This window comes from Ovis canadensis, chromosome 21 (assembly GCF_042477335.2).
Source record: "Ovis canadensis isolate MfBH-ARS-UI-01 breed Bighorn chromosome 21, ARS-UI_OviCan_v2, whole genome shotgun sequence".
In the NCBI taxonomy this organism is placed as follows: domain Eukaryota; kingdom Metazoa; phylum Chordata; class Mammalia; order Artiodactyla; family Bovidae; genus Ovis; species Ovis canadensis.
In genome coordinates, this window is record NC_091265.1 from 34,463,609 (window position 1) to 34,489,909 (window position 26,301).

The window sequence follows — 26,301 nt, forward strand, 5'->3', positions numbered from 1 at the left end:
TTCTCTAGTGGACCACATTTTTTCATGCCTAGTTGTAGATGATTAGGGTTTCATGCCTGAGAAATTAAATAAGGACCTAGTAACCAGATACTGGTATATGGGGATGGTTTTCAGGAAGAAAGCAGAATTTGGGTAGGTAATAAATGTCAAAATGGGCAGCTTAGCCTTTAATGCTAATGTTTATGGTTTGAGGAGGAGTAGGAAGGCAGAAATGATGTTTCATGTTCCTCCTTAAAGTCTGACCAGGGCACAGCCTAGGAGCTGGATATGAAGGTGGCAGTTATGTGACTCCAGCTTTGGAGAGACAAGGGATGTAGTGGTTAGGACACTGGCAGAGCTTGATACCTTGGGGTAGGCACACAGTATTTACAGAAGAAACACTCTGCATATGAACCGTTTCTGTCTTTTCTTTTTCAGCTGATTTTGGATTTTGTGCTCAGATCACCCCAGAGCAGAGCAAACGCAGCACCATGGTGGGAACACCATACTGGATGGCACCAGAGGTTGTGACCCGGAAAGCCTATGGGCCTAAGGTTGACATTTGGTCCTTGGGCATCATGGCCATTGAAATGATTGAAGGAGAGCCCCCATACCTCAACGAAAACCCTCTGAGAGTGAGTGTTACTAGTCCCATATCAAGATGTTTGGGCTGTTGGATTTCTCTTTTCTGGATCAAACTAGGCAGTGATAAAGTATACATGCTTAAAGAAAATGTAAATTAGCAGTCATTCATTCATATATTCAGTGATTATTTGAGTTCTAATGGGCAAGAAACTGTTGTGATAATAATAAAACAAATTAATATATAGTAACAGAAGATAAGAGCTGTGAAAGAAATAGTAAGGGGCTTAAGAGAGTAAGAGGAGGAAGGACAGAGAAGTATGCTGTTTTATTCTAGGTGGAGAATGAATTCCTCTCTTATAAGTTATCTGAGGAGACATCTGAAGAAAAAAAAGGAATGAAAAAGTAAAAAGAAAACTGAAAAAAGGAATGAGTTTTGAGATTAATCTGAAGTAAGAATTTTCAAGTTATCAAGTGTATAAAGAACTTGTTTAGAGAACATACTTGATACATCCTTGGGAAAACCAAGGAGACTAATGTCCCTGAAGTGAGTGAGCAGAGTGGACAAGGTTCTGACCATGTTAAGTTAAAATGTTTATTAGACATCTTAAATGGAGGTATTGAGTAGAATTGGGCATAAGAGTTCAGAGTTCAAGAGTGAGCATTCAGGACTCGAAATACAAATTTATTAGTAGGTATTATATGGTTGGTTTATTTAAAAATCAGAGGCAGATGATAATGAGATCACTCACTTAGGGAAAGAGGTAGTACTGAGACCTGGGATACTCTCATATTTACAAATTAGAGGAACCAGCAAAGTTGATCAATGGGCAGCCTTCCTGGTAGAAGGAGAACTGAGAGATGTGTCCTGGAGGCCAAGAGGACAAGTGTTTCGAGAAGGAGGATGGACCAGTGTGTCAAATGTGACTAAGTTGCATTTAAGCCAATGCGAAGTAATGATCATTAGATTTGCCCGTGTGAAGGTTGTTGATGACTTTGACAGTCAGTTTCACTGGAGTGATGGGAACGAAAGCCTGATTAGAGTAAATCCACCAGAGTGAAGAAATGACATGTATAAGCAGTTACTTTTCATCGTTTTCTTTCAGAGGAATTTTGCAGTTATGCTAACAGAGAAGTGAGTGGAGCCATATCTTGAAGTAGAGACTAGGGGGGTTTTCTTTTTTTGTTTTTTATTTTGAAGATGATATTATCATAGCATGTTTTTGTGCTGATGAGAATTATCTAGTAGAGAGGAAAATGGTCATGTACAAGAGGGATGTGACGTCTGTAGGAGAGATAGTGATATCGTTAAGTAGATCGGGGGGTTGGATGAAGTACTGAAGTAAAGATCATCAAATTAGAACTTGGACAGTTTGTTATTATAATAGGAGAGGGAAAGCAGTGTAAGTGAATACAGATACAAGTAGGTTGATAATTTTGATCATGGGCAAATGTGAGAGTTATTCTGATTGTTTTTATTTTGTTATTTATTCCAACCTCTCACTCAGTGCAAGAATTCCCAGAGTTTTGTCGCTAATCAACAGTCATGTAGTTTTAGCCAGTTACTTCTTGGATAGCCCTGATTATTGAAAAGTGTTTTAGTGTACCAAACTGAAACTACCTTCCATAGTTTCTTTCCTTGCCTCCCAGTATTGCCCTGTGGATCCACATGCCACTCATCTTCCTCCACCTTAGAGTGGCCTTGAAAATGATGATGATTAGTAGTAACAGAAATGAGACTGGGATCAAAGTCAGAGGACATAAGCTTGTGTAAACAGCACGATCCCAAGCATATCTCTTTATGTTTTAGGACTTTATCTGTGAAATGGGGATGATAATTCTTGCTCTGCCTATTACCCAGAGTTATTGTGGTCATTAAATGAGATAGTGTTTGTGTAAACACTTATGAAATAAAGTTCAGATTGCTTTAAAAGGTTTAGTATGATGTTTTTCTTTATCTTTCCCAGGATATGGCTTCATATTAGAGAACCAAGATGGCAACAGTGAAACAGATTGCTCCTTTACAGACTAGTTCCTTTATATATTCTTTTCCTGCTAGAAGAGATCAGTTTTTAGATGACTGAGATGATGGCACCAGGAATAATAAATTTCCTTCAATAAATGGGCAGGTGTTTAACTCATTAGGCTAAATGTATAGTAAACCATTTAGATTTAAATCAATAATAATAAATCCTTGGATCTGTAACACACTTCATAAGCTTATGAAATGCTTTCAATATGTTATCTTGTTTTATTTTACAGACATGTGAGATAGGCACTGTTATCATCCCTGTTTTACAGACGAGGAAGTTAGAAATTCACTGGAAATTTGGCTCTTAAGTCATATTCTCTCCATTATACCAAAGCTGCCTCTTTGTCTTCTGAAGGCAGAAAGCAGCCGACCATATTTCTTCGGGGCCTGTCTGGGAACCAGGAAAGAATCCCAGGTAGAGCCCAGGGCAATTCTGTTTGTATTTCCAGGCCTTGTACCTCATTGCCACAAATGGGACCCCAGAGCTTCAGAACCCAGAGAAGCTGTCAGCTATCTTCCGAGACTTTCTGAACCGCTGTCTTGAGATGGATGTGGAGAAGAGAGGTTCGGCTAAAGAACTGCTGCAGGTAACTGTCCCTATGTAGGGAGGCACCTAATTCAGAGAATCACATAATGAAGGCTTTTTTGCTGCATTTTTGTATGGCTGTTATAGAACTAGGCTTTTTTCCTAGCACGTCCCACACTCCTATTTCCCTCATCTTGTTCATCCCTGGACCTTTGCTGATGTTACTCCCTTGGGCTCTTCCTCAGCCTATTAAAACTCTGTACTTTTCTAGGCTGTATCTTACAGAGTTATTTTCTGAGCTCTTATTGAACTTTGCCTATATCTTCCTTTGGTGCTTGTTATGTTCTGCCTGATTTAGTCTAGCAGAGTTTGAGTCTTGATGAGAAGAAATTTTTTGACATGCAAATCTTATACAAGGTATATTTTACTGGGATAAACTCAAAAGATAGATTTTTAGGAAAGGATATCAGAAGACATTCATTTAGAGGATAGTTAGTGCAACATTTCAAGTCTTCCCAGTTTCTTCATGGAAACCCTTGCAGATGGTGGGAATGATAGTCTGCTTGTTTGTTCATTTATTTCAATTTTTTGGCCATGCCACATGGCATGAGGGACCTTAGTTCCCTGACCAGGGATCAAACCTGTGCCCTCCTGCAGTGGAAGCTTGGAGTCTTAACCATTGGATCACCAGGAAGGTCCCTATAGTCTGCTTGTTTGGAGTGAGATCCTGACAGGCTGTGGGGAACCTGAAGTTGGGGGTTTACCAAGCCTTATATATTCCACCAGCTTAATCCTGAAGTTATAGCATGATTATTTCATATGGTTTCAAAATTTGCTTTTAGTTGACCACATTATCTATATTTAGCATTTATGTTTCAGTTACAATTTCTCATTACTAGTGTTATTTTACTACATTGCCAACTGGTGATTTAATAAGTGTGACATGCAACCTACTGACGATGAGAAATGTGTAGATTTGCACAGTCAGTCAGTATACAAAAGTCATAAAACTTTTGTATTTTGAGGACTAACACAGGGCAGGGCAGGGCAGGATGTACCATACTGCATCAAATTAAAGCTAACTATGAACAATTCTGTCTTCCTTACTGTTAGTAGATCATAACTTCTATGTTATTAATCCTTGGTTTCCTCTTACCTGGGACCTGAATCAAAATAGGTATTCAGTGGGAGAAAACATTTGCAAATGATATCACTGATAAAGCATTAATATCCAAAATATATAACCAGCTCATACAATTCAGGAAAAAAAAACCCTACAAACAACCCAGTTAAAAAGTGGGCAGAAGACCTGAATAGACATTTTTCCAAAGAGAAAATGCAGATGGTCAGCAGGCACATGAAAAGATGCTCAGTATCACTAAGTATCAGGGAAATGCAAATCAAAGCCACAGCGAGAAATCACCTCACAGCTGTCAGAATAGCTGTCATCAAAAAGAATCCAAATAACAAAAGTTGACAAGGATGTGGAGAAAAGGGAACCCTCCTACACACTTGATGGGGATATAAATTGGTACAGCCAATATGGAAAACAATATGGAGGTTTCTCAAGAAACTAAAAATAGAACTATGATATGACCCTGTGGTTCTAGTCCTGGGTATATATATGAAAGAAACAAAAACTAATACGAAAAGATACGTGCAACTCAGTGTTCATAGCAACATTATTTATAATTGCCAAGATATCTAAGTGACCTCAGTGTCCATCAGGAGATGAATGGATGAAGAAGATGTGGATGAATACTGAAAGTGAAGTCGCTCAGTCATGTCCGACTCTTTGCGACCCCTTGGACTGTAGCCTACCAGGATCCTCAGTCCATGGGATTTTCCAGGCAAGAATACTGGAGTGGGTTGCCATTTCCTTCTCCAGGGGTGGATGAATACTGCTCAACCATAAAAAAGAATGAAATCTTGCCATTTGGAACAACATGGATGGACTGGGAGGATATTATGCTAAGTGAAATAAGTCAGACAGAAAAATAAATATTGTATGACATCACTTATATGTGGAATCTAAAAAGTAAAATAAACTAGTGAATATATAAAAAAGAAACAGATTCACAGATATAGAGAATAAATTAGTGGTTACCAGTGGAGAGAGGGAAAGTGGGGGAGGGACATTATATGGGTAGGGTATTAAGAGACACAAATTATTACATGTAAAACAAGCTGCAAGGATATATTGTATAACCCAGGAGATATAGCCAATATTTTATAATAATTATAAATGGAATGTAACCTATAAAAATTGTGAATCACTATATTTTATACCTGTGATTTATGCAGTGGGCTTCCCTAGTGGCTCAATGGTAAAGAATCCTCCTGCCAATGCGGTAGATGCAGGTTCGATCCCTGGGTTGGGAAGATTCCCTGGAGAAGGAAATAGGAAGCCACTCCAGTATTCTTGCCTGGGAGATCCCATGGACAAAGGAGCCTAGCGGGCTACAGTCTACAGAGTTGCAAAAGAATCGGACATGGCTTAGTGATTAAACAACAACAACTTGTTGTTTAATCTTTAAACTAACATTGTATATCAACTATACTTCAATTAAAAAATAGGTATTCAGAAGATGTTTGTTGAATTGAATGGAATTGCTTAAACCTTCATTGAAATGTTACCTTCTGTAGATATTTAGCATCTCTTTGTAATCAGAGTTACTGACTACAGAGCATTGATATATTAGATATGAGATCTGGGTTCTACCAAACCCATTAGTTTCTAGCATCCTTTGGGACAAAACCTTATAACAGGCAGGTTAGGAGCCTTTTCCTTTCATATGAAGTTTTTTCTGGAAACACCAAGCTTTGGGAAATGTGCAAATAGTCTAAGCCTCAAGATGATATTGTTAACTAGGTATTAAAACATAGTTACGGAAAGATTAATGTCCTCTCAAGTTTTTTTCCTGGTATAATAATACATGACAAATAATAAATGCATTGTGATGAATCTTTACCACATTCTAGGCACTAAGGATTTTACATATTTTTTAACCTATTCTTTTTTAATAAACCTGTGATTTATAGATTTTTGTATTCCCATTTTTACAGGTGAGGAAACTGAGATTTCAAGTGTTCAATAACTTTGCATGATTAAAAAGTAACTGAGAAGTAGTGGACCCAGGATTTAAATCTGTGTGTATTTGGCTCTCAAGTGTGTATATTCTTGGCCACTGCCTGGTTCCAAGTGTTAAGCTGGAAAGACCTTAGGGCTTATCTTGTCTGATTTGTTCATTTCACAGAGAAGAAAACTGAGGCCTCCTAATTGGGTGTTGGATCATGCTGCATTCTCAACTCAGGGGAGTTGTATAAACATGCAGTCTGAGAACACTGACTCTTTAACTTGTTACTGTACATTGTAAATATTCTAAACAATGACTTTCAGAATCTCAGATCATGAAAGCTTCCCATCTGTTTCTCCTGTGAGAACGATATATATGGATAGAAATACATAGGGGCTTTAGTTGGAATTCATATCTTCGTAATTTAGCCAAGACCTTTTATTCCTTTTGTAGTAATAGTTTCTTATTCTCAGTACCTCTTTGAATCCCATCTCTGTTCAAAAAAAATTTGAAGCACTTCTAGCAAAGAATATTTGTAGATATTTCTATATTTAGAAATATAGAAATTTTAAAATTTAATGTGTGTATACACATATACAATATGATTAATAAAAGAGACTTAGGATGGCCAGAAGAATCAAACATACTAATCATTTGTGTTAAATAATTTTGTTTAAACATCAAATTTGGTTCTTAGTGTCCTGGTAGTGAAAACAGAAAGAAAATACGTTAGTTCCTATGTTTCTTATCCAAGGGGAAAAACAGCCTATACCCTCAAGACACAAAGCCTTTTCACTAGTAAATGAAGAAAAGTCATTTTTAGCTGTGAGTTCAGAGTTCTGTGATGATCGTTTTCCGTAATGTTTTTTTTTACTGAAAACATAAAAGTAATTTGCAAATGGTGTTTTTTCCACAATGGTCTTTAATGGTTGTGGGTATGGCCCACAGTATAGCCCAGTGAAAGTTTTTTGGAAAAGGACCAAGTCCTTCCTGGGTTAATTAACCTTACTAAACTCAAGGATAGAACAACAAATTCCCAAATCAGTTCTTCTGAAATGCAGAATTGGAGTGTACCATTGGGTCATGATCAGTTAAGGAAATCATACAGTACAAACTCTTCTTATGTATGTGTTCTTTCATGCAGCATGTCTTCTGTGGGATTCATCCTATTATCAGTGTATCAATTACTTATTCCTTTTCATTGCTCTGTAATTTTTGTATAGTATTCTATGAGTATAATGTTACTCACTCTTTCAGTCTCTTGGACATTTAGGTTCTTTCATTTATGACTGTCATAAGTAAAACTGCAGTGAGCATTTATGTGTGTGTCTTCTGGTGAATTAAAAAACTTACTTCTCTTGAAATATATCTAGAAGTGGAATTGGTGGGATATAAGATAGACATGTGTTTAGCTGTAGGTAGATATTGCCAAACAGTTCTTCAAAATGATATGTTATCTTTGAAAGATGTCCTTCAATTTGAAGTTGATGATATGCACAGTATACAAACATGGATGCCCTGAAAATCTTGTAACGGTTGCTAAAGCAGAATGGTAAATTGTCATGAGTCTTTTGTTCTTTTTCTCCTTTCTAGCATCAATTTCTGAAGATTGCCAAGCCTCTCTCCAGCCTCACTCCACTGATTGCTGCTGCAAAGGAGGCAACCAAGAACAATCACTAAAACCACAGCACCCCAGCCTCATTGTGCCAAGCCTTCTGTGAAATAAATGCTCATTTCAGAAATTCCAACCCCTGTTGCTCTTCCTTGCCTTCTCCTCCCATTTCCTGGTCTAGTGCTCTCAAGACTGATCCTTGAAAACCATGTGTCCAGCATTGAAGAGAACTGCAATTGACTAATTGGATGACGGCCATTTTAAAATAAGGAATTTGCTCCCAACCTGTGGATGTGAGGGTGATTTATGATCAAGGACTTACATGAATAAATCCTTGGACTCCTATTTCTGCCCTACCCCTCACCAGCCAATCAGTTCTTGACTATATAGAATTTTGACTTTATAACATTATCAACTTGTGATCAGTTGAGATATTTTTCAGTGCTTGCTTTTCTGTTATCAGACTGTCCAAACACATTATTGTACTTGAAAATTAGAACAGCCCAAGGAATGCCATGGGGGTAATATTCAGCCAGGACATGAATGGCTCTTCTTTCTGGACCATGACTTTGGCACAGCTGATCCTGATATGGGTGGGAGAGCTACCATGTTTTTCTTTGTATATGCTTCAAGCATCTTTTTGGGAGGATCTAGATCCAGTCGTGTTCCCATGCTATTTCTTGTGAAATGATCTTGGCTATGTAGTAGCTTTTGACTCCCTAAATTCCCCTAGGCTGCTGCCCCCATTCTGCCCTTGTTTAGAACATTGAGAAGTTTCTTAGAGCACATGCTGGGTGAGAGTAGTGTGAGAAGTTTCAAGGGAAAAAAAAAAGCTGCTTTTAGAACAAAGCTGGGCATTAGCACCTGTCCAGCTATACCTATGTGATGTTTGAAGAACTCAGCATGTTTTTCCATCTGCAACAAGGAGCTAAAAGAGTAACTCATCTTCTGATTGCCCTGATCTCTGGGTCAAAGAGAAAGAACTCCAACTCTGAGACTACATGTTAGTTTTGGATAGATTTGTTGGCCTGAGATGATAGTCTGCCAGCTGTGAGGGAACCCTGTTTTTACATTGCATGGCCAAGCTCTCTGCAAATGGAAATGCTTGCACTGGGTGTTGGGGATGTTTGCTACCTCCTGCTATCTTTGTGGTTTTGGTCCTCCCATTATGGTAGGACCCCTGGCCAGCATTGTGGCTTGTCATGTTAGCCCCAATGGCTACCTTGTCATGCTCTGAGGTACCACTGCCTCTGCAGTTTTATTTCCTTCAATAAAAGGAGATGAAAATATTCTATTTGATGTATGCCTTTTTTTCGCTTTTCCCTTCCCTTCTTTTCTAATTTTTTATTTTGATTTTTTCTAAGTTAAGAAAAAAATATATATATTATAAAAATATTCTTTCTTCTAGAATCATTTGAGATTAAGTTGCAGATAAGATGCTGCTTTACCACTATATATTTACTTTATTGTGTATTCTTTATTCTTAACACTTTTGCAGAGGTGAAGACCCATGAAAGCCAGTGGTGTAGTTTGAAGACCAGACAGTCAAAGAGCAGTGGTGTAGATTCTAGTGGAAGTCTAGGGGATTCCCTGGTGATTTAATGGTTAGGGTTATGCCCTTCCACTGCAGGGGGCATGGGTTTGATCCCTGGTCAGGGAACTAAGATCCTGCATGCTGTGCTGCTGCTGTTGCTGCTAAGTCGCTTCAGTTGTGTCCGACTCTGTGCGACTCCCATAGACTGCAGCCCACCAAGCTCCCCTGTCCCTGGGATTTGGAGTGGGTGGCATGGCCAAAAAAAGCAGGTCTGCACTGCTATATTTAAAATGGATAAGCAATAAGGCCCTATTGTATACCACAGGGAACTCTGCTTAGTGTTATGTGGCAGTTTGAATGGAAGGGGAGTTTGGAAGAGAACGGATATATGTTTATATTTTTGACTGAGTCCCTTTGCTGGAGAAGATCGATGTCCTACTGGCACAGTCAGAGAATAGCCTTTCTCCGCATTTTTGTTCGTTCAGACTGTCAGCTTATTGAATGATGTCCACCCACCTTGAGGAGGCACATCTCCTTTGTTCAGTCCATCAATTCAAATGCTAAACTCTTCTGGATACACCCTCAAAGGCACACCCAGAAATAACATTTAATGAGATATGGGGCTCCTGATGACCCAGTCAGGTTGACAGAATTAACCATCACACTCTCCATTCCCACCTCCAGATGAAGGTGATAACTCCAGGGAGGACTGGTCAGCTGACAACTCTTAAAATGCTATGTGATTATGGCTTTTAGATCAGGGGGTCAAAAGTGATGATTAGTGAGACCTGATACTGTCTTATGAAGAAAAATGCAGAGCAACAGGAGATCCTCCTGTAGTTACTGAAAGGACAAGTATGATTGGATTGCTTCTGTGTAAGACAGAAGGAATACTAGATAATGTTCCACAAGAAATGATGAAGATCCAAAGATTGTACTTCCTCACTCTTAGACTGCAGTGGTAAACTGGTTAGTCTAATGAGGGCTGAAAATTGTTTGTTAATTGCCTCTCTGGAATTTTAGAGTTGATTAGTTGGGTCATGTCTGACTCTCTGCAACACAATCGACTGCAGCATGCCAGACTTCCCAGTCCTTCACCATCTCCTGGAGCTTGCTCAAACTCATGTCCATTGAGTCAGTGATGCCATCCAACCATCTCACCCTCTGTCGTCCCCTTCTCCTGCCCTCAGTCTTCGTGTCAGGTAGGCAAAGTATTGGAGCTTCAGCTTCAGCATCAGTCCTTCCAGTGAATATTCAGGATTGATTTCCTTTAGGATGGACTGGTTTGATCTCCTTGGAGTCCAAGGGACTCTCAAGAGTCTTCTCCAACACTACAGTTCAAAAACATCAATTCTCTGGCGCTCAGCCTTCCTTATGGTCCAGCTTTCACATCTGTACATGACTATTGGAAAAACCATACCTTTGACCAGACAGACCTTTGTTGGCAAAGTAATGTCTCTGCTTTTTAATATGCTGTCTAGGTTTTCATAGCTTTTCTTTCAAGGGCAAGTGTCTTTTAATTTCGTGGCTGAAGTGTCCATCTGCAGTGTTTTTGGAGCCCAAGAAAATCAAGTCTGTCACTGTTTCTATTGTTTCCTCCTCTGTTTGTCATGAAGTGATGGGACCAGATGCCATGATCCTACTTTTTTGAATATTGAGTTTTAAGCCAGCTTTTCACTCTCCTCTTTCACCTTAATCAAGAAGCTCTTAAGTTTCTCTTTGCTTTTTGCCGTAAGGGTGGTATCATCTGCATATCTGTGGTTATCAATATTTCTTCCAGCAATCTTGATTCCAGCTTATGCTTCATCCAGCCTGCTATTTTTCATGATATACTCTGTATTTAAGTTAAATAAGCAGGGTGACAATATATAGCCTTGATGTACTCCTTTCCCAATTTGGAATCAGTCCATTGTTCCATATCTGGTTCTAACTCTTGCTTCTTAACCTGCATAATCAGGAGGCAGGTAAGGTGGTCTGGTATTCGCATCTATTTAAGAATTTTCCACAGTGTGTGGCAGAAGTCCTCTTGGAGGAGGTTGCCATTAGCCCCACCATAGAGCCTCTGAGCAGACAACCCCAAACTGGAGAACACTTATACTAAAGAAGTTCCTGCACTGTTGCAAAAGTTCTAGGGCCCACAGTAGATTTCCCAACCTGGAGATCTGGCAAAGGAATTGAGAACCTCAGGGAATTTGACATAGCCATCAGTTCAGTTCAGTTCAGTTCAGTTGCTCAGTCGTGTTCGACTGTTTGCGACCCCATGAATCGCAGCACTCCAGGTCTCCCTGTCCATCACCAACTCCCAGAGTTCACTCAGATTCACAGAATATGACAAAAACTGGTTAGAACCAAGATGGCAGAAGATTCGACTTCCAGTAGACCTTGAGCCTCATTATATGTTCATTATAATGCATTAGCATATTCTAAGTGACACATCCACCAGTGCCATGATGGTTCTGAGACCAACTATAAAAGGCCAAAAGTGGATGATGGCCCAATCCTGCAACTCTCCACCCTCTCCCTGAAATAGTTGGAATAATCTTCCCACTCATTAACCTATGAAATTACCCAGCCCGTAACTAACTACAGCATATTTCAGGGCCTCTCATATTCTGAGATGGCCCACACTCTTGTCTGTGGAGTGTATTTACCCCAAGGCTGTTCTTGATTTTTGAGATGAACCACATTCTGTCTATGGAATGTGTATCTCTCTAAGTAAATCCATTTCATATCTATGGCTTTGTCTCTCACTAATTTCTTTCTGTGATGAGTCATAAAGAACCTGAGCTTCATTGAGTCCTGAGATGAGTTGTGTGATCTCAGTTAAAAGACCATGGGTTCAAGTCCCAATGTGGCTTTTGGCTGGGTTTGAGTCCCATCATGTCGGTTCAACTACCATCTCAGGGGCAGTGTTTCACAAGCAACTACCATCTCAGGGGCAGTGTTTCACAAGCATTAGCTCTGCTATGAACTTTCCAACAACTTAAGCATTAGAGTGATGACTGTCTATGTATTCAGGCAGGACCCCATTGAGCCCTGCTGGACACAAGAGTGATTCTGTATTCCTAGTTTCTTATTTGCAGGATCTAGGCTTCAGCCTTCTAGACATTCCTGAGTTCCAAAGAGTAGATTCAAGCAGTTTCTAGCCAGCAAAGTAAGGAAATGCAGAAACAAAGGAAGAACAATCAAGAAGCTGTAGTGCAGCCGTTAAAAACAGGATCCTGGTTCCTTCTCAAAGGATATACATTAAGTGTCTTTGACTACTTCTGTAGGAACTAAAGCCCCCACACAGGTGGAGGATGGCAACTTTAGACTGAACGCAAGATTCCAGGAATACTGACCTGTTCTTCACCACCGACCAATCAGAAGGAGTCATACACCCTGCAACCGTCATCCCAAATTTTGGCCTGTAAAAACTTTTCCCTAAGAAGCATTGGAGAGTTGGGGTTTCTGAACATGAGCCACCTATTCTCCTTGCTTTGCCCTGCAGTAAGCCTTTCTCTGCTCCAAACTCTGATGTTTGGGTTTGTTTGGACTTACTGTGCATCTGTGCCTGTGTGGTCAGTCACTCAGTCATGCCTGACTCTTTGAGATCCTGTGGACTGTAGCCTGGTCGGCTCCTCTGTCCATGGAATTTTCCTGCCAAGAGTACTGGAGTGGGTTGCTATTTCCTCCTCCGGGAGATCCCCTCACCCAGGGGTCCAATTTGCATCTCCTGCATTGGCAGGTGGATTCTTTACCCCTAAGCCACACAAACTTTTGTTCAGTATCATTTACTATAGGGATATCTAGACATCCACCCACATAGTGAATATTCTTCATGTCCATGCAACTTAACAGCAAGTTTCCTTACATTTCATTGCCTTCAGAGTGTGGAACCAGAACTCTGAAACTGTCTACTCAGATAATCACTACTTGTCTAATTCTTTATGGGTACTGAACACATCTGTCCCCTATATGTTAGTTTTCTATTGCTGCGTGACAAATTATCACAAACATCATGGCTTAAAACAACAGAAACTGTCACAGTTTCTATAGGTCATGATAAAGGAGCATGGTGGAGCATGATGTGGTTATGTTACCAAATCAAGTCAGACTGCTCTTTGCTCAAAAATCAATAATTGAGAGAGAGAGAGACAAATGTTAGAAAGGAGTTGCTTTTAAACAGAATGTCAACAATCTGGGAAGATGGTGGATTTGTTGTCTCCTGAAGACCATCTCCAGTGATTCTGCTCCTCCCTGGAAGTTTTTAAAGGGAAAAAGGGAAGTAATCTCAGTTAATCATTGAAATGATGGGAGTTAGAGTTGTCACCATCCCCCACTATACAGGCTCATGTGCAGGCTTGCCACCTTCTTGTGATTTTTTTTTTTAGATGCTATTTTGTTCACACAGTTTATTCACAAAATTACTGAAGGGGAAGAGATCTGATCATTGGTTAATTCATTTCTACTTCTTTGATCTACAGAAAGAGCCAGCAGATTAGGCAAGATATTGTGTGATCAAAAGATTTGAAAGGTATGCCAGGGCCAGAGATAAATAGAGCATGAGGGTGCCTGGTTAAGGTTAGTGACAAAAGGGTGCACCCTGCAGTGAGCTCTTTCCTGCCAAAAGCCGCTTATAAATCCCCACTTGTTAGAACATCATTCCATTTCTATGGGATTATGGGCAAAGGTTGGTCTTCTATAATTCTATCATGTTGACATAGGGCACCATATTCTTGAGTGGAAAATACTGACATGGGTCTGTACCATCTCTTTGCTGACGATTATAGTTGCCCATTTACATATAAAGGCAGAACAAACTATAATTATTTTGATGTCCACAAATATATAGATTATTATGAACTATAGTGTTAATCCCATTCTCTTAAGGCCAGTTCTTGGAATTGTGCTAGCCATAGATTCAGTATTACTCAGTATGGAGCAGTTCATAGCATGGTTGCAATTCAGTCATCCTACAGTTGTTTTCCCCTCTGATGTCAATTACAGTATCTATAGAACAACTCAACAAGCATCAGACATGAATCTGTGATTCTGTTGTCCTAATCATTAGCTGCTTGAGCCTTCTCATTTGTGACTCAGGAAGGCCTGGAAGACTTCAGCTTTTCTATAAAGAAAAGGCAGGAGATTTGGAAGGGGCCTTTGTACTGGGGTGAGGCAGGTGGCACAGGGTTCTGCTTGGTTCCGGCTGGATTTTTGCTCAAGCTCCCATCAGGCTGAAAATCCAGGTGTTAGTCAGGGTTGTAGTTCATGTGGGGATTGGAGTCATCTTCTAGTCTCTCTGGTTATTGGTTGAATTAATTTACTTGTAGGACTGGGGTCCTCTTTCTCTTACTGTCAGCAGAGGACTGAGCTCCTAGAGGCTGCCTGAAGCTTCTTGCCACATGGATCCCACAGGCAATTCACAAAAGGAATGTTTGGTTTCTGCTAGACCAGCCAGAACATAGCTCTTTGATTTCCACTTTTCTCTTGCAATGCCAGAGAAAATGGCTTTTAAAGGGCTTATATGAATAGGCCAATCTCACTTAGACAATCACACTGTCTTAAAGTCAAGTGATTTGGGAACTTAATTACATCTGTAAGACCCCTTCACCATAGGACCTTAGATATATCCAACTAAGAAGGCCTTCTTTAAAGAACAGAACAAAGAAGTAGAGGAAAACAATAGAACTGAAGAGACCAGGTATCTTATCAAGAAAACTGGAGATACCAATATAATATTTCATCCTAGGATGGACATGATAAAGGGCAGAAATGGTAAGGACCTAATAGGCAGAAGAGATTAAGAGGTGGCAAGAATACACAGAAGACCTATACAAAAAAGTTCTTAAGGATTGGAATAACCACTCACATAGAGCCAGACATCATGGAGTGTGAAGTCAAGAGGGCCTTAGGAAGCATCACTATGAACAAAGCTAGTGGAGGTGATGGGATACCAGTTGAGCTATTTAAAATCTTAAAAGATGATGCTGTTAAAGTGCTGCACTCAACATGTCAGCAAATTTGGAAAACTCAGCAATGGCCACAAGAAAGGTCAATTTTCATTCCAATCCCAAAGAAGGGCAGTCCAAAGAAAGGTGTTCAAACTACCAGACAGTTGTGCTCATTTCACATGCTAGTAGGGTCATGCTCAAATTCCTTCAAGCTAGGCTACAGCAGTACGTGAACCAAGAACTTCCAGATGTACAAGCTGGATTTAGAAAAGGCATAGAAATCAGAGCTCAAATTGTCAACATTTGTTGGATCACAGAGAAAGCAAGGGAATTCCCCCAAAAAATCTACTTATGCTTTATTGACTATGCCAAAGCCTTTGACTGTGTGGATCACAACAAATTGTGGACAATTAAACAGATGGGAATACCAGACCACCTTACCTATTTCCTGAGAAACCTGATGCGAGTCAAGAAGCAGTAGTTAAAGCTGAACATGAAACAATGACTGGTTCAAAATTGGGAAAGGACTACGACAAGGCTGTATATCGTTACCCTATTTATTTAACTCCCTTGCAGAGTACATTGAGAGAAGTAATTCTTCAGTTCAGTTCAGTTGCTCAGTCATGTCTGACTCTTTGTGACCCAATGGAGTGCAGCACGCCAGGCTTCTCTGTCCATCACCAACTCCTGGAGCTCAAACTCATGTCCATCGAGACGGTCATGCCATCCAACCATCTTACCCTCTGTCATCCCCTTCTCCTCCTGCCTGCAATTTTTCCCAGCATCAGGGTCTTTTCAGATGAGTCAGTTCTTTGCATGAGGTGGCCAAAGTATTGGAGTTTCAGCTTCAGCATCAGTCCTTCCAATGAATATGCAGGACTGATTTTCTTTAGGATTGACTGGTTGGATCTCCTTGCCGTCCAAAGGACTCTCAAGAGTCTTCTCCAGTACCACAGTTCAAAAGCATCAATTCTTAGGCATTCAACTTTCTTTATAGTCCAACTCTCACATCTATACATGACTACTGGAAAAGCAATAGCTTTGACTAGATGGACCTTTGTTGGCAAAGTAATGCCTCTGCTTTTTAATATACTGTCTAGGTTTGTCATAGCTTTTCTTCCAAGGAGCAAGCATCTTTTAATTTCATGGTATCTACAGAGACTTTGGAGCCCAAGAAAATTAAGTCTGTCACTGTTTCTAATTCTTGGATAGGTTGATAAGAAGTCTGGGGTCCCTGAAGAGGAGAAAGGAGTATGGGCCTCTTGAGGAGGAGAAAGGGACAAACTTTTTTTCTATATTGCTTTGTCTTAGTCACATAAGATTTGTCTTAAGCTCTGAGTTGTTATGACAACAATCTTTAACACTAACTTTTTTCAAACCCAGAGCTAATGATTACACAACAAAACAACTCATCTTGCTCAAGGGTATGTTTTTCCTTAAGCTCTGTACTAATGATTATATGACAACAATGTATCTTGCTCCAGGACATGTTTTTTCTTAACAGGAACCTTCTTACTAATCTTGTTATCTTAAGACATATGACTGAGTCTGGTAAAAGTATGTAAGGCCTTGATAAGACTAGCAAGGGGGCCACTCTCCTTTCCCCTTCTGATGTCTATGTCAGAAGCTTTTTCTGTCCTTTTTCACCACAATAAAACTTCTGCCACACAAAAGCTCTTAGTGATCAAGCCTGGTCTCTGATCCCAAAGCTAAATCTTCGGAGATCACCAATCAAACATCATTCACCATAAGCTATCAACATCATGCGAAATGTTGGGCTGGATGAATTACAGTCTGATTATCAAGATTGCTGAGAGAACTATCCTCATATGCAGATGATACCACCTCAGATATGCAGGGGATACCACCCTAATGGCAGAAAGTAAAGAGGAATTAAAGAGCCTGTTGATGAAGGTGAAAGAGGAGAGTGAAAAACTGGCTTAAAACTCAGCATTCAAAGAAGTGAGATCATGGCATCTGGTCCCATCACTTCATGGCAAATAGAAGGGGAAAAAGTGGAAGCAATGACAGAGTTTATTTTCTTGGGCTCCAAAATCACTGTGGATTGAAATTAATGAAAGCAATGAAATTAAAAACTGCTTGCTCCTTGGAAGAGATGCTATGACAAACCTAGACAGCATATTAAAAAGCAGAGGCATGTGGACTGAAATTAATGAAAGCAATGAAATTAAAAACTGCTTGCTCCTTGGAAGAGATGCTATGACAAACCTAGACAGCATATTAAAAAGCAGAGGCATCACTTTGCCGACATAGGTGTGTATAGTCAAAGCTACGGTTTTTCCAGTAGTCATGTATGGATGTGAGATCTGGACCATAAAGAAGGCTGAGTGATGAAGAATTGATGCTTTTGACTTGTGGTGTTGGAGAAGACTCTTGAGAGTCCCTTGGACAGAAAGGAGATCAAACCATTCAATCCTAAAGGAAATCAATCCTGAATATTCATTGGAAGGATTGATTCTGAAGCTGAAGCTCCAAATATTGGCCACCTGATGTGAAGAGCCAACTCATTGAACAAGACACTGATTCTGGGAAAGGTTGCAGGCAAAAGAGAAGAGGGTGGTAGAGGATGAGATGGTTAGATAGTATCACTGACTCATTGGACATGAATTTCACTGAACTCCAGGATATAAGAGAAGGACAGGGAAGCCTGGCCTGCTGCAGTCCATGGGGTTGGAAAGTGTTGGACTCAACTTAGTAACAGAACAACAACAACACAGTACTTAGATTTCTGCATGACTGAACAACTGAGAAAAGGTACACGTATGCCAAAGGCAGGGAATCTTGGGAGGCTGTCAGTTTGTTCAGGCTGCTTAACAAAATACCATGGATTGGGCAGCTTATAAACAACAGAAATTTATTTCTCACTGTCCTGGAGGCTGGGACCTCGAAGATCATGGTGTCAGTATGATCAGGTCCTTTATTTTCTTGGGCTCCAAAATCACTGTGGACGGTGACCGAAGCCATGAAATTAAAAGATGCTTGCATAATCTTTCCATTGTTTCCTTCCATGCATCTCTTATTTATAGTGGCCTCTTTGTTAATCTGTCACAATGCTGGATCAGTTACTAGATGCAGTAAGGAGAGCTTGAAGCATTCCAGTGTTTCCTAACACTTATGTACACCCAGTTTCCTATCCTACTCCATTGGATTACTACCCACTACCTGCCTAGGAAATTCACTGTGAACAATGGACTGCTATGTCCCATGTTTACTTGTTTCCCCACTTCCTGGGCTGACAAGATTCTTGAACAATAGGGAGGGAAAGACTAGAACAATGGAATGGGAAAAATAATACAATGGGTAAGACTAGAGATCTCTTCAAGAAAATTGGAGATACTAAGGGAATATTTCATGCAAAGATGGGCACAATAAAGGACAGAAATGGTATAGACCTAACAGAAGCAGAATATGTTAAGAAGAGGTGGCAAGAATACACAGAAGAACTATACAAAAAAGATCTTCATGACCCAGATAACCACAGTGGTTTAATCACTCACCTAGAGCCAGACATCCTGGAATGTGAAGTCAAGTGGGCCTTAGGAAGCATCACTATGAATAAAGCTAGTGGAGGTGATGGAATTCCAGTTGAGCTATTTCCAATCCTAAAAGGTGATGCTGTGAAAGTACTGCACTCACTATGCCAGCAAATTTGGAAAACTCAGCAGTGGCCGCAGGACTGGAAAAGGTCAGTTTTCATTCCAATCCCAAAGAAAGGCAATGCCAAAGAATGCTCAAACTACTGCACAATTGCACTCATCTCACATGCTAGCAAAGTAATGTTCAACATTCTCCAAGCGAGGCTTCAACAGTATGTGAACTGAGAACTTCCAGATGTTCCAGCCAGATTTAGAAAAGGCAGAGGAACCAGAGATCAAATTGCCAACATCCACTGGATCATCAAAAAAGCAAGAGTTCCAGATTTACTTCTGCTTTATTGACTATGCCAAGGTCTTTGACTGTGTGGATCACAACAAACTTCAGAAAATTCTTAAAGAGATGGGACTATCAGATCATCTTACCTTCCTCCTGAGAAATCTGTATGTGGTTCAAGAAGCAACAGTTAGAACTGGACATGGAACAATGGACTGGCTCCAAATTGAGAAAGGAGTACGTCAAGGCTGTGTATTGTCACTCTGCTTATTTAACTGATATGCAGAGTACATGATGTGAAGTGCAGGACTTGATGAAGAACAAGCTGGAATCAATCAGTATTGCCAGGAGAAATATCAATAACCTCAGATATGCAGATGACAGACACTAGCCTTATGGAGTGTCTAAGAGGAGCTAAAGAGCCTCTTGATGAAAGTGAAAGTGGAGAGTGAAAAAGCTGGCTTAAAACTCAACATTCAAAAAACTAAGATCGTGGCATCTGGTCCCATCACTCTATGGCAAATAGAGGAGGGAACAATGGAAATAGTGACAGACTTTCTTTCTTTGGGCTCCAAAATCACTGCAGATGGTGACTGCAGCCATGAAATTAAAAGATGCTTACTCCTTGGAAGAAAAGCTATGACCAATTTAGACAGCATGTTAAAAAGCAGAGACATTACATTGCTGATAATGGTCCATCTAGTCAGGGCTATGGTTTTTCTAGTAGTCATGTATCGATGTGAGAGTTGAACCATAAAGAAGGCTAAGTGCCAAAGAATTGATGCTTTTGAACTGTGGTGTTGGAGAAGACTCTTGAGAATCCCTTGGACTGAAAGGAGATCAAACCAGTTATTCCTAAAGGAAATCAGTCCTGAGTATTCATTGGAAGGACCGATGCTGAAGCTGAAACTCCAATACTTTGTCCACCTGATGGGAAGAGCAGACTCATTGGAAAAGACCCTGCTGCTGGGAAAGGCTGAAGGCAGGAGGACAAAGATGAGAGACGACAGAGGATGAGATGGTTGGATGGCATCACCGACTCGATAGACATGAGTTTGAGCAAGCTCCGGGAGTTGGTGATGGACAGGGAGGCCTGGTGTGCTGCAGTCCATGGGGTGGCAGAGAGTTGGACATGACTGAGAGACTGAACTGAACTGAAGTGAACCACCTCCTGGGATAACAGGATTGTTGGTGACTGGAGACTTGGGAGTAATTCTACAAGTCTTGGTTAGTCTTTATTCAGGTCCTGTAAGTATGAATCACACACCCACACCCCACCATACCCCAGCCCAGACTGTTTTCCAGTGTGATCAAATGGCTGTCGCCTGTTTCCCTTCATGGAACATAACCCGGAACTTGAGGTGATAACTGAGCTGTTTCATGTTTTCTGTGATTTTTGGCCCATAGCTACCACCTGACTCAGATGTAAAGGGAAAATTTCCCAGTTGGCTTTGGGGTGGGGGAGGACACTACATAGGCTTACCTCTGGGTGGGGGTAATTGAGGCTGAAGACGATAGGAAATCTGCCAGTTATTCATGGCTAAATAGCTTATGACTAGCTTCCCAGGTAGTGCTATTGGTAAAGAACCTGCCTGCCAATGCAGGAGGCATAAGAGACATGGGTTCGGTCCCTGGGTCAGGAAGATACCCTTGAGAAGGAAATGGCAACCAATTCCAGTATTCTTGCCTGGAAAATTCCATGGACAGAGGAGCCTGACAGGCTGAAGTCCATGCGGTCACAAAGAGTTGGACATGACTGAGAGACTGAAGACACCAATAGCTTATGAGACTGCTCTAGCTACTGAGTGGATTAGCCTGAATTCCTTAGCCAGGATGATTTTATTTTTATTTATTATTGTTGTTATTGTTATTTTAACCAGAGTACAGTTAAGTCACAGAACTGATCTTCACAATCTTATAGCCAAAGGACTGTCTGTGTCCTAATCAACACAATGTATTTTTATGAATCATGATTAGGGGCAAGTAGGATAATCCATATTGTGCATGTGGGGGAAGGCAGTATAGTTATCTGTCGTACCCCATTCAGAACTCTGGGACCTCATTTCTTGTCTGAGTCTAAGCTCTCTAAGGCCCTGGTTCAGGAAAGGACTATTCATGGCTTTCCTTATTCCAAAGGTTTTCAAACTGTGGTTCCTGCACCAGCAATGTTAACATCACCAGAGAACTCTTCTGAAATGCAAATTCTCATTGATCTCTGTGGATCTGCAGTCTGCAGATGAGCCCTCAAGGTGGCTCCAACGGTTCAACTTTGATAACGCTGCCCTAGAAACTATACTAACTATTCTCCAGTGTTGCCTATAGCTTGAAATGGTATATATTACTAATGGAATGGGGTATGATGCATACAGGCCACACCAAGATTGGAGGTGGAGAACAACAGTGGTTGAGAAATAAGGGCTAACCTGCCTAAGATTCTTTGCAGCCTTCCCTGGTGGCTCAGCTGGTAAAGAATCTGCCTGCAATGTGGGAGATCTGGGTTTGATCACTGGGTTGGGAAGATCCCCTGGAGAAGGGAAAGGCTACCCACTCCAGTATTCTGGCCTGGAGAATTCCATGGACTGTGGTTGCAAAGAGTCAGACACGACTGAGTGACTTTCACTTTGCAGGCTGGCCTCCCAGAAAAGGAGTTAGTTTTTTTTTTTTTTTTAAGGAGTTAGCTTTTGAGCCATGGAAACTAGCTACATTTGAATGCGTAAGGAAATCAATTGTACTAGAATGCTGTCTACCATATCAAGACATGGCCTTTACTCCTTACTTTGTCAGGAAATAGCCTGTGCGCTCCTGCCTAATGTATGATAAAGTGGTGAACAGGGCTAGGAGCCATGGTTCTGCCATGTCACACCATCTATTGAATCACAGCCTTGTCAGGCAGCCACTCTGTAGTTTGTAAATCTCTTTCTTTGTGAAGAAACAACCTTCCTTACTGGCAGTATGTAAGGAGGGAGTTGATTCAGAGACACTGTATAGCCACATTCATGCCAGTACCAGGGTCACTTTTATTCCTGTGTGCTGACTCCAAATGCAGTGAGCAACAGGGGCTTCTAAACCTGTTGTTGGTTTCTTTCTATAAATCCTATTCTAGAGGCCTGGTGTATATACTATCTGATCATCTGGGTTTGTTTGCTCTATGTTATTCAGTTGTATGAATTTGTGGACATTATTTATTCATTCTTCTGTTGAGCATTTGAGTTATTTGGTAATTGGGGCTATGACAATGTAATGTTGCTGTGAACTTTACTGTGAATGTTGCTGTGAACATTCTTGTATGTTTATCCTGCTCATAAGCACACATTTATCTAGAAGATACCCTAGGTGTGGAATTATTAGATCACAGGGCACATACCTCTTCAACATTTTAAGATAATGCCTAAGAGTTTTCCAAGGAAGTTGTACCAATTTAGTCTCCCACCAGTGTGGGACTCCATACAAATTGCTCAACCTTGTACTCACATTTGATACTGTCAGACCATTTCATTGTAACCAATCTGGTGCGTCTGTTGTAGTATTTCATAATGCTTTTACTCTTTTGTGACGTGCCTTTTCAAATCCTTTCCTCATTTTTCTCCACTTTGTCATTTAAAAATATTTTATGTGTTGAAATTCTTTGCATATTCTGGGTAATTATTGTTTTTATATTTGTGTTATAAAATACTTTGTTTCTTGCCTTTAAAATTTAACTTCATTTTGAGATAATTATAGAGTCACATGAAATGTAAGAAACAATACAGAGGTATTCCACATACTTTTTATCCAGTGTCCTCCCTGGTAATACCTTGCAAAACTATCGGACAGTGTAACAATCAGAATATTGACATTGATATAATAAAAATGCAAACATTTCTACTACCGCATATTATTTATAGCCACGCCTACTTCACTCCTATCTCATACATCTTTATTATAATTTCCTTCTTTCTGCTAGCTTTGGATTTATTTTGCACTTCTTTTTCTGATTTCTTGTGATGAGAGCTTAGGTTACTGATCCGCAACTTCCTGTTTTCTAATTTATGCATTTAGTGCAATAAATATCCCTCTCAGCACAGCCTTAGGTATGTCCCACAATTTTTTTGTGTTGTACCTTCACTTTCACTCAGTTCAGTGTGTTTTAAAAATTTATCTTGAGGCTTACTCTATGACCCATTGATTATTTAGAAGTGTGTGGTTTAGTTTCCAAATATTTGTAGATTTTTGTGTTATCTTTCTGTTATGATTTCCAGTTTGATTCCAGTGTATGAGACAATATGCTGTGAATGACTTAAGACCTTTTAAATTTGTTGAGGTTTGTTTTAAAGCACAGAATATGGCCAATGTTTTATATGTGCTATACACACTTGAAAAGAATGCATATGCTGATACTGTTGAGTGGAATATTCTATAAACATCAATTAGATCTTGTTTGTTTATGTTGTTGTTGAATTCTAAATATTTGCTGCTTCTCAGTCTAATTGTCCTATCCATTATGATTTGGGTATTAAAGACTTGAACTGTTATTGTGGATCTGTCCATTTCTCCTTTCAGTTCTACCAATTTTTCATTAACATGTTTTTCAATTCTGTTGTCTGCTGCAAATACACATTTAGAATTGCTATATCTTCTTTGTGGATTATTGACCCTTGTATCACTATATAATGTCCTTCTATTTCTAGTAATAATCTTTGTTCTGAAATATAATTTATCTGATATGAATGTAGCTTCTTCTGATTTCCTTTGATACATGATAAAAGTTACATGATAAAACTTTTCCCATTCATTTACTTTAATCCAGCCTGTATTGTTATATATGAAGTGAGTATCTTGAAGACAGCATATAGTTGGCTCATAAATCCTATTCTTCACCTTATACAAGGGACATCATACAAAAATCAGGTCTATGAAATGAGTACAATGGTATTTAAGTCTCCAAGGACATAAAATGATGTATGCAAAGCTTTTAACACAATCCCTGATACATAGCAAATGCAGTCCTATTTTATAATGCTTGGAATTATGTGGGTTGTCAGGAGACTTGGAAGAAAAGCTATGACAAACCTAGACAAAGTATTAAAAAGCGGAGACATCACTTTGCCAACAAAGGTCTGTATAGTCAAAGCTGTGGTTTTTCCAGTAGTCACATACAGATATGTGAGTTGGACCATAAAGAAGGCTGAGTGCCGAAGAATTGATACTTTCAAACTGTGGTGCTGGAGAAGACTCTTGAGAGTCCCTTGGACTGCAAGGAGATTAAACCAGTCAATCCTAGAGGGCGGTCCCAAGATGGTGGAGGAATAGGATGGGGAGACCACTTTCTCCCCTACAAATTCATCAAAAGATCATTTGAATTTTGAGCGAATACCACAAAACAACTTCTGAACACTGGCAGAGGACACCAGCCATCTAGAAAGGCAGCTCATTCTCTTCAAAAGGAGGTAGGACAAAATATAAAAGACAGAAAGAGAGGCAAAAGATCTAGGGATGGAGACGCGTCCTGGGGAGGGAGTTGTGAAGCAAGAGAAATTTCCACACAGTAGGAAACCCTCTCACAGGCAGGTCTGTGGGGAGTTTTGGAATCTCAGAGGGCAACATAACCAGGAGAAAAAAAACAAACAAACAAAATACCACAGAATAAGCGCCTAACTGCAACTGCCAGTGGAGAAAGAAGCCAGATGCTTGCGAAGGCCACTAGCGAGCAGGGGCTGGCTGGGCAGGGAGGCATGGGCTGCGCCATAGGTCCTTAGGGTAAGGACAGGGCCTGAATGCCCTGAGGACAATCTGAGGGAGCCAATGTGAGATAGAAATCCAAACTGTGGGATTGCCAGAGAGAAAAAAAAGAACTTTTCTGTACAAGGGTCTAACGTGCAGCCCGGCCTGCTACTGAACAAAGAATTGAGCAAATATCGAAGGAGAGCTAGCTGGCTACTTACAGGCCCCTCCCCCGCCAGAGGCAGAGAGGCAGGCGTGCCACAGTCAGAGTCAGAAGGCAAGGGGCTGCCTCAATCTTGGGCCCAGAGACAGCATCTTCCACCAAACTGTGAGCAAGCTCCCAGTTGCTAACCACGTCTTCCTGGAATCCTGGATGGTTGACATCAGCCAGGAGGGTCGCAGCCTGAGATCAGCTCCCCAGAGGAGACACATGCGGCACACCTGAGATGGTGCTCTTGCGGTGCCCCTGGGAAACTGAGCGAGTGGCTGGAAACGGGGAGGTGATTAAGATGCACAGCCCACCTGGGACAGTGCACTTGCCGGACACCTGGTTGCCTGAGCTGCTTGGACCTGGGAAGGGCACAAAATGCACGCCTAACCGGGTCTGTGTCCTTGCGGAGTACCCGAGAACCTGAGAGGCTTAGACCTGGAAAGTGCATGAAACACAGGGCCCACTTGGGTCAGTGCCCTTGCAGGGTACCCTGGAGCTTGAGCAGTGTAAACCTGGGAGCAAATGCTGCCTTGGGCTGTGGCAAACCCAGTGTGGTCCATACACCGTGAGCGCTCTCCACACATGCCAGTGATACTTGTTTGCAGTGTCCCTCCTTCCCCACAACACAACTGAACAAGTGAGCCTAAATAAAAGTGACCACCTTCGCCCCCTTGTGTCAGGAAGGAAGTGAGACACTGAAGAGACTTGGCAAACAGAGGAAGCCAAAATAAACAAGGAAGGGGGAACCGCTCTGGAGGTGACAGATGCGACAGATTGAAACCCTGTAGTTAACCCTGCACATTGGAGGGGCCTGTGGACCTTGAGAACAAGTGCAAGCTGGAACAAGGAACTGTCTGAGATTGAATTGACCCCACACTGCCCACAACAGCTACAGAGAAATTCCTAGATATATTTTTACTAGTATCACTTTTAAATTAAATTCTTTACTACTCCTTTAATTTTCATCTTTATAACCTACTATTACCTTGGGAAAAAGATCCTATTTTTAAAGCAAATTTCATATATATATATTTAATTTTTGTATTTTTTATATTGTATTTTTGAGAGCCTAACCTCTGTTCTAGATTTTTAATCTTTGCTTTTTGGTATTTGTTATCAATTTTGTACCTTTAAGAATCTAATCTTCAGTATCCATTTTCACTTAGGGATGTGATTGCTGGCTTGATTGCTGTCTCCCCTTTTGACTGTCCCTTTTCTTCTCTG

The 26,301-nt window shown here is 40.6% G+C and overlaps 1 protein-coding gene across 32 annotated transcripts in view; it reads left to right on the forward strand.

Moving 5' to 3' along the window:
• PAK1 (p21 (RAC1) activated kinase 1) overlaps positions 1-7,944 on the forward strand; it is a 160,997-nt gene extending 153,053 nt beyond the window's left edge. For all 32 annotated transcript variants that reach the window (XM_069564927.1, XM_069564932.1, XM_070289444.1 and 29 more), the window contains 3 exons: positions 418-614; positions 3,043-3,180; positions 7,790-7,944. In XM_069564927.1, the coding sequence (XP_069421028.1) occupies positions 418-614; positions 3,043-3,180; positions 7,790-7,876 (422 nt within the window). In that variant the 3' untranslated portion in view covers positions 7,877-7,944. The remainder of the gene's footprint in view (positions 1-417; positions 615-3,042; positions 3,181-7,789) is intronic.
• The last annotated feature ends 18,357 nt before the right edge of the window (positions 7,945-26,301 follow it).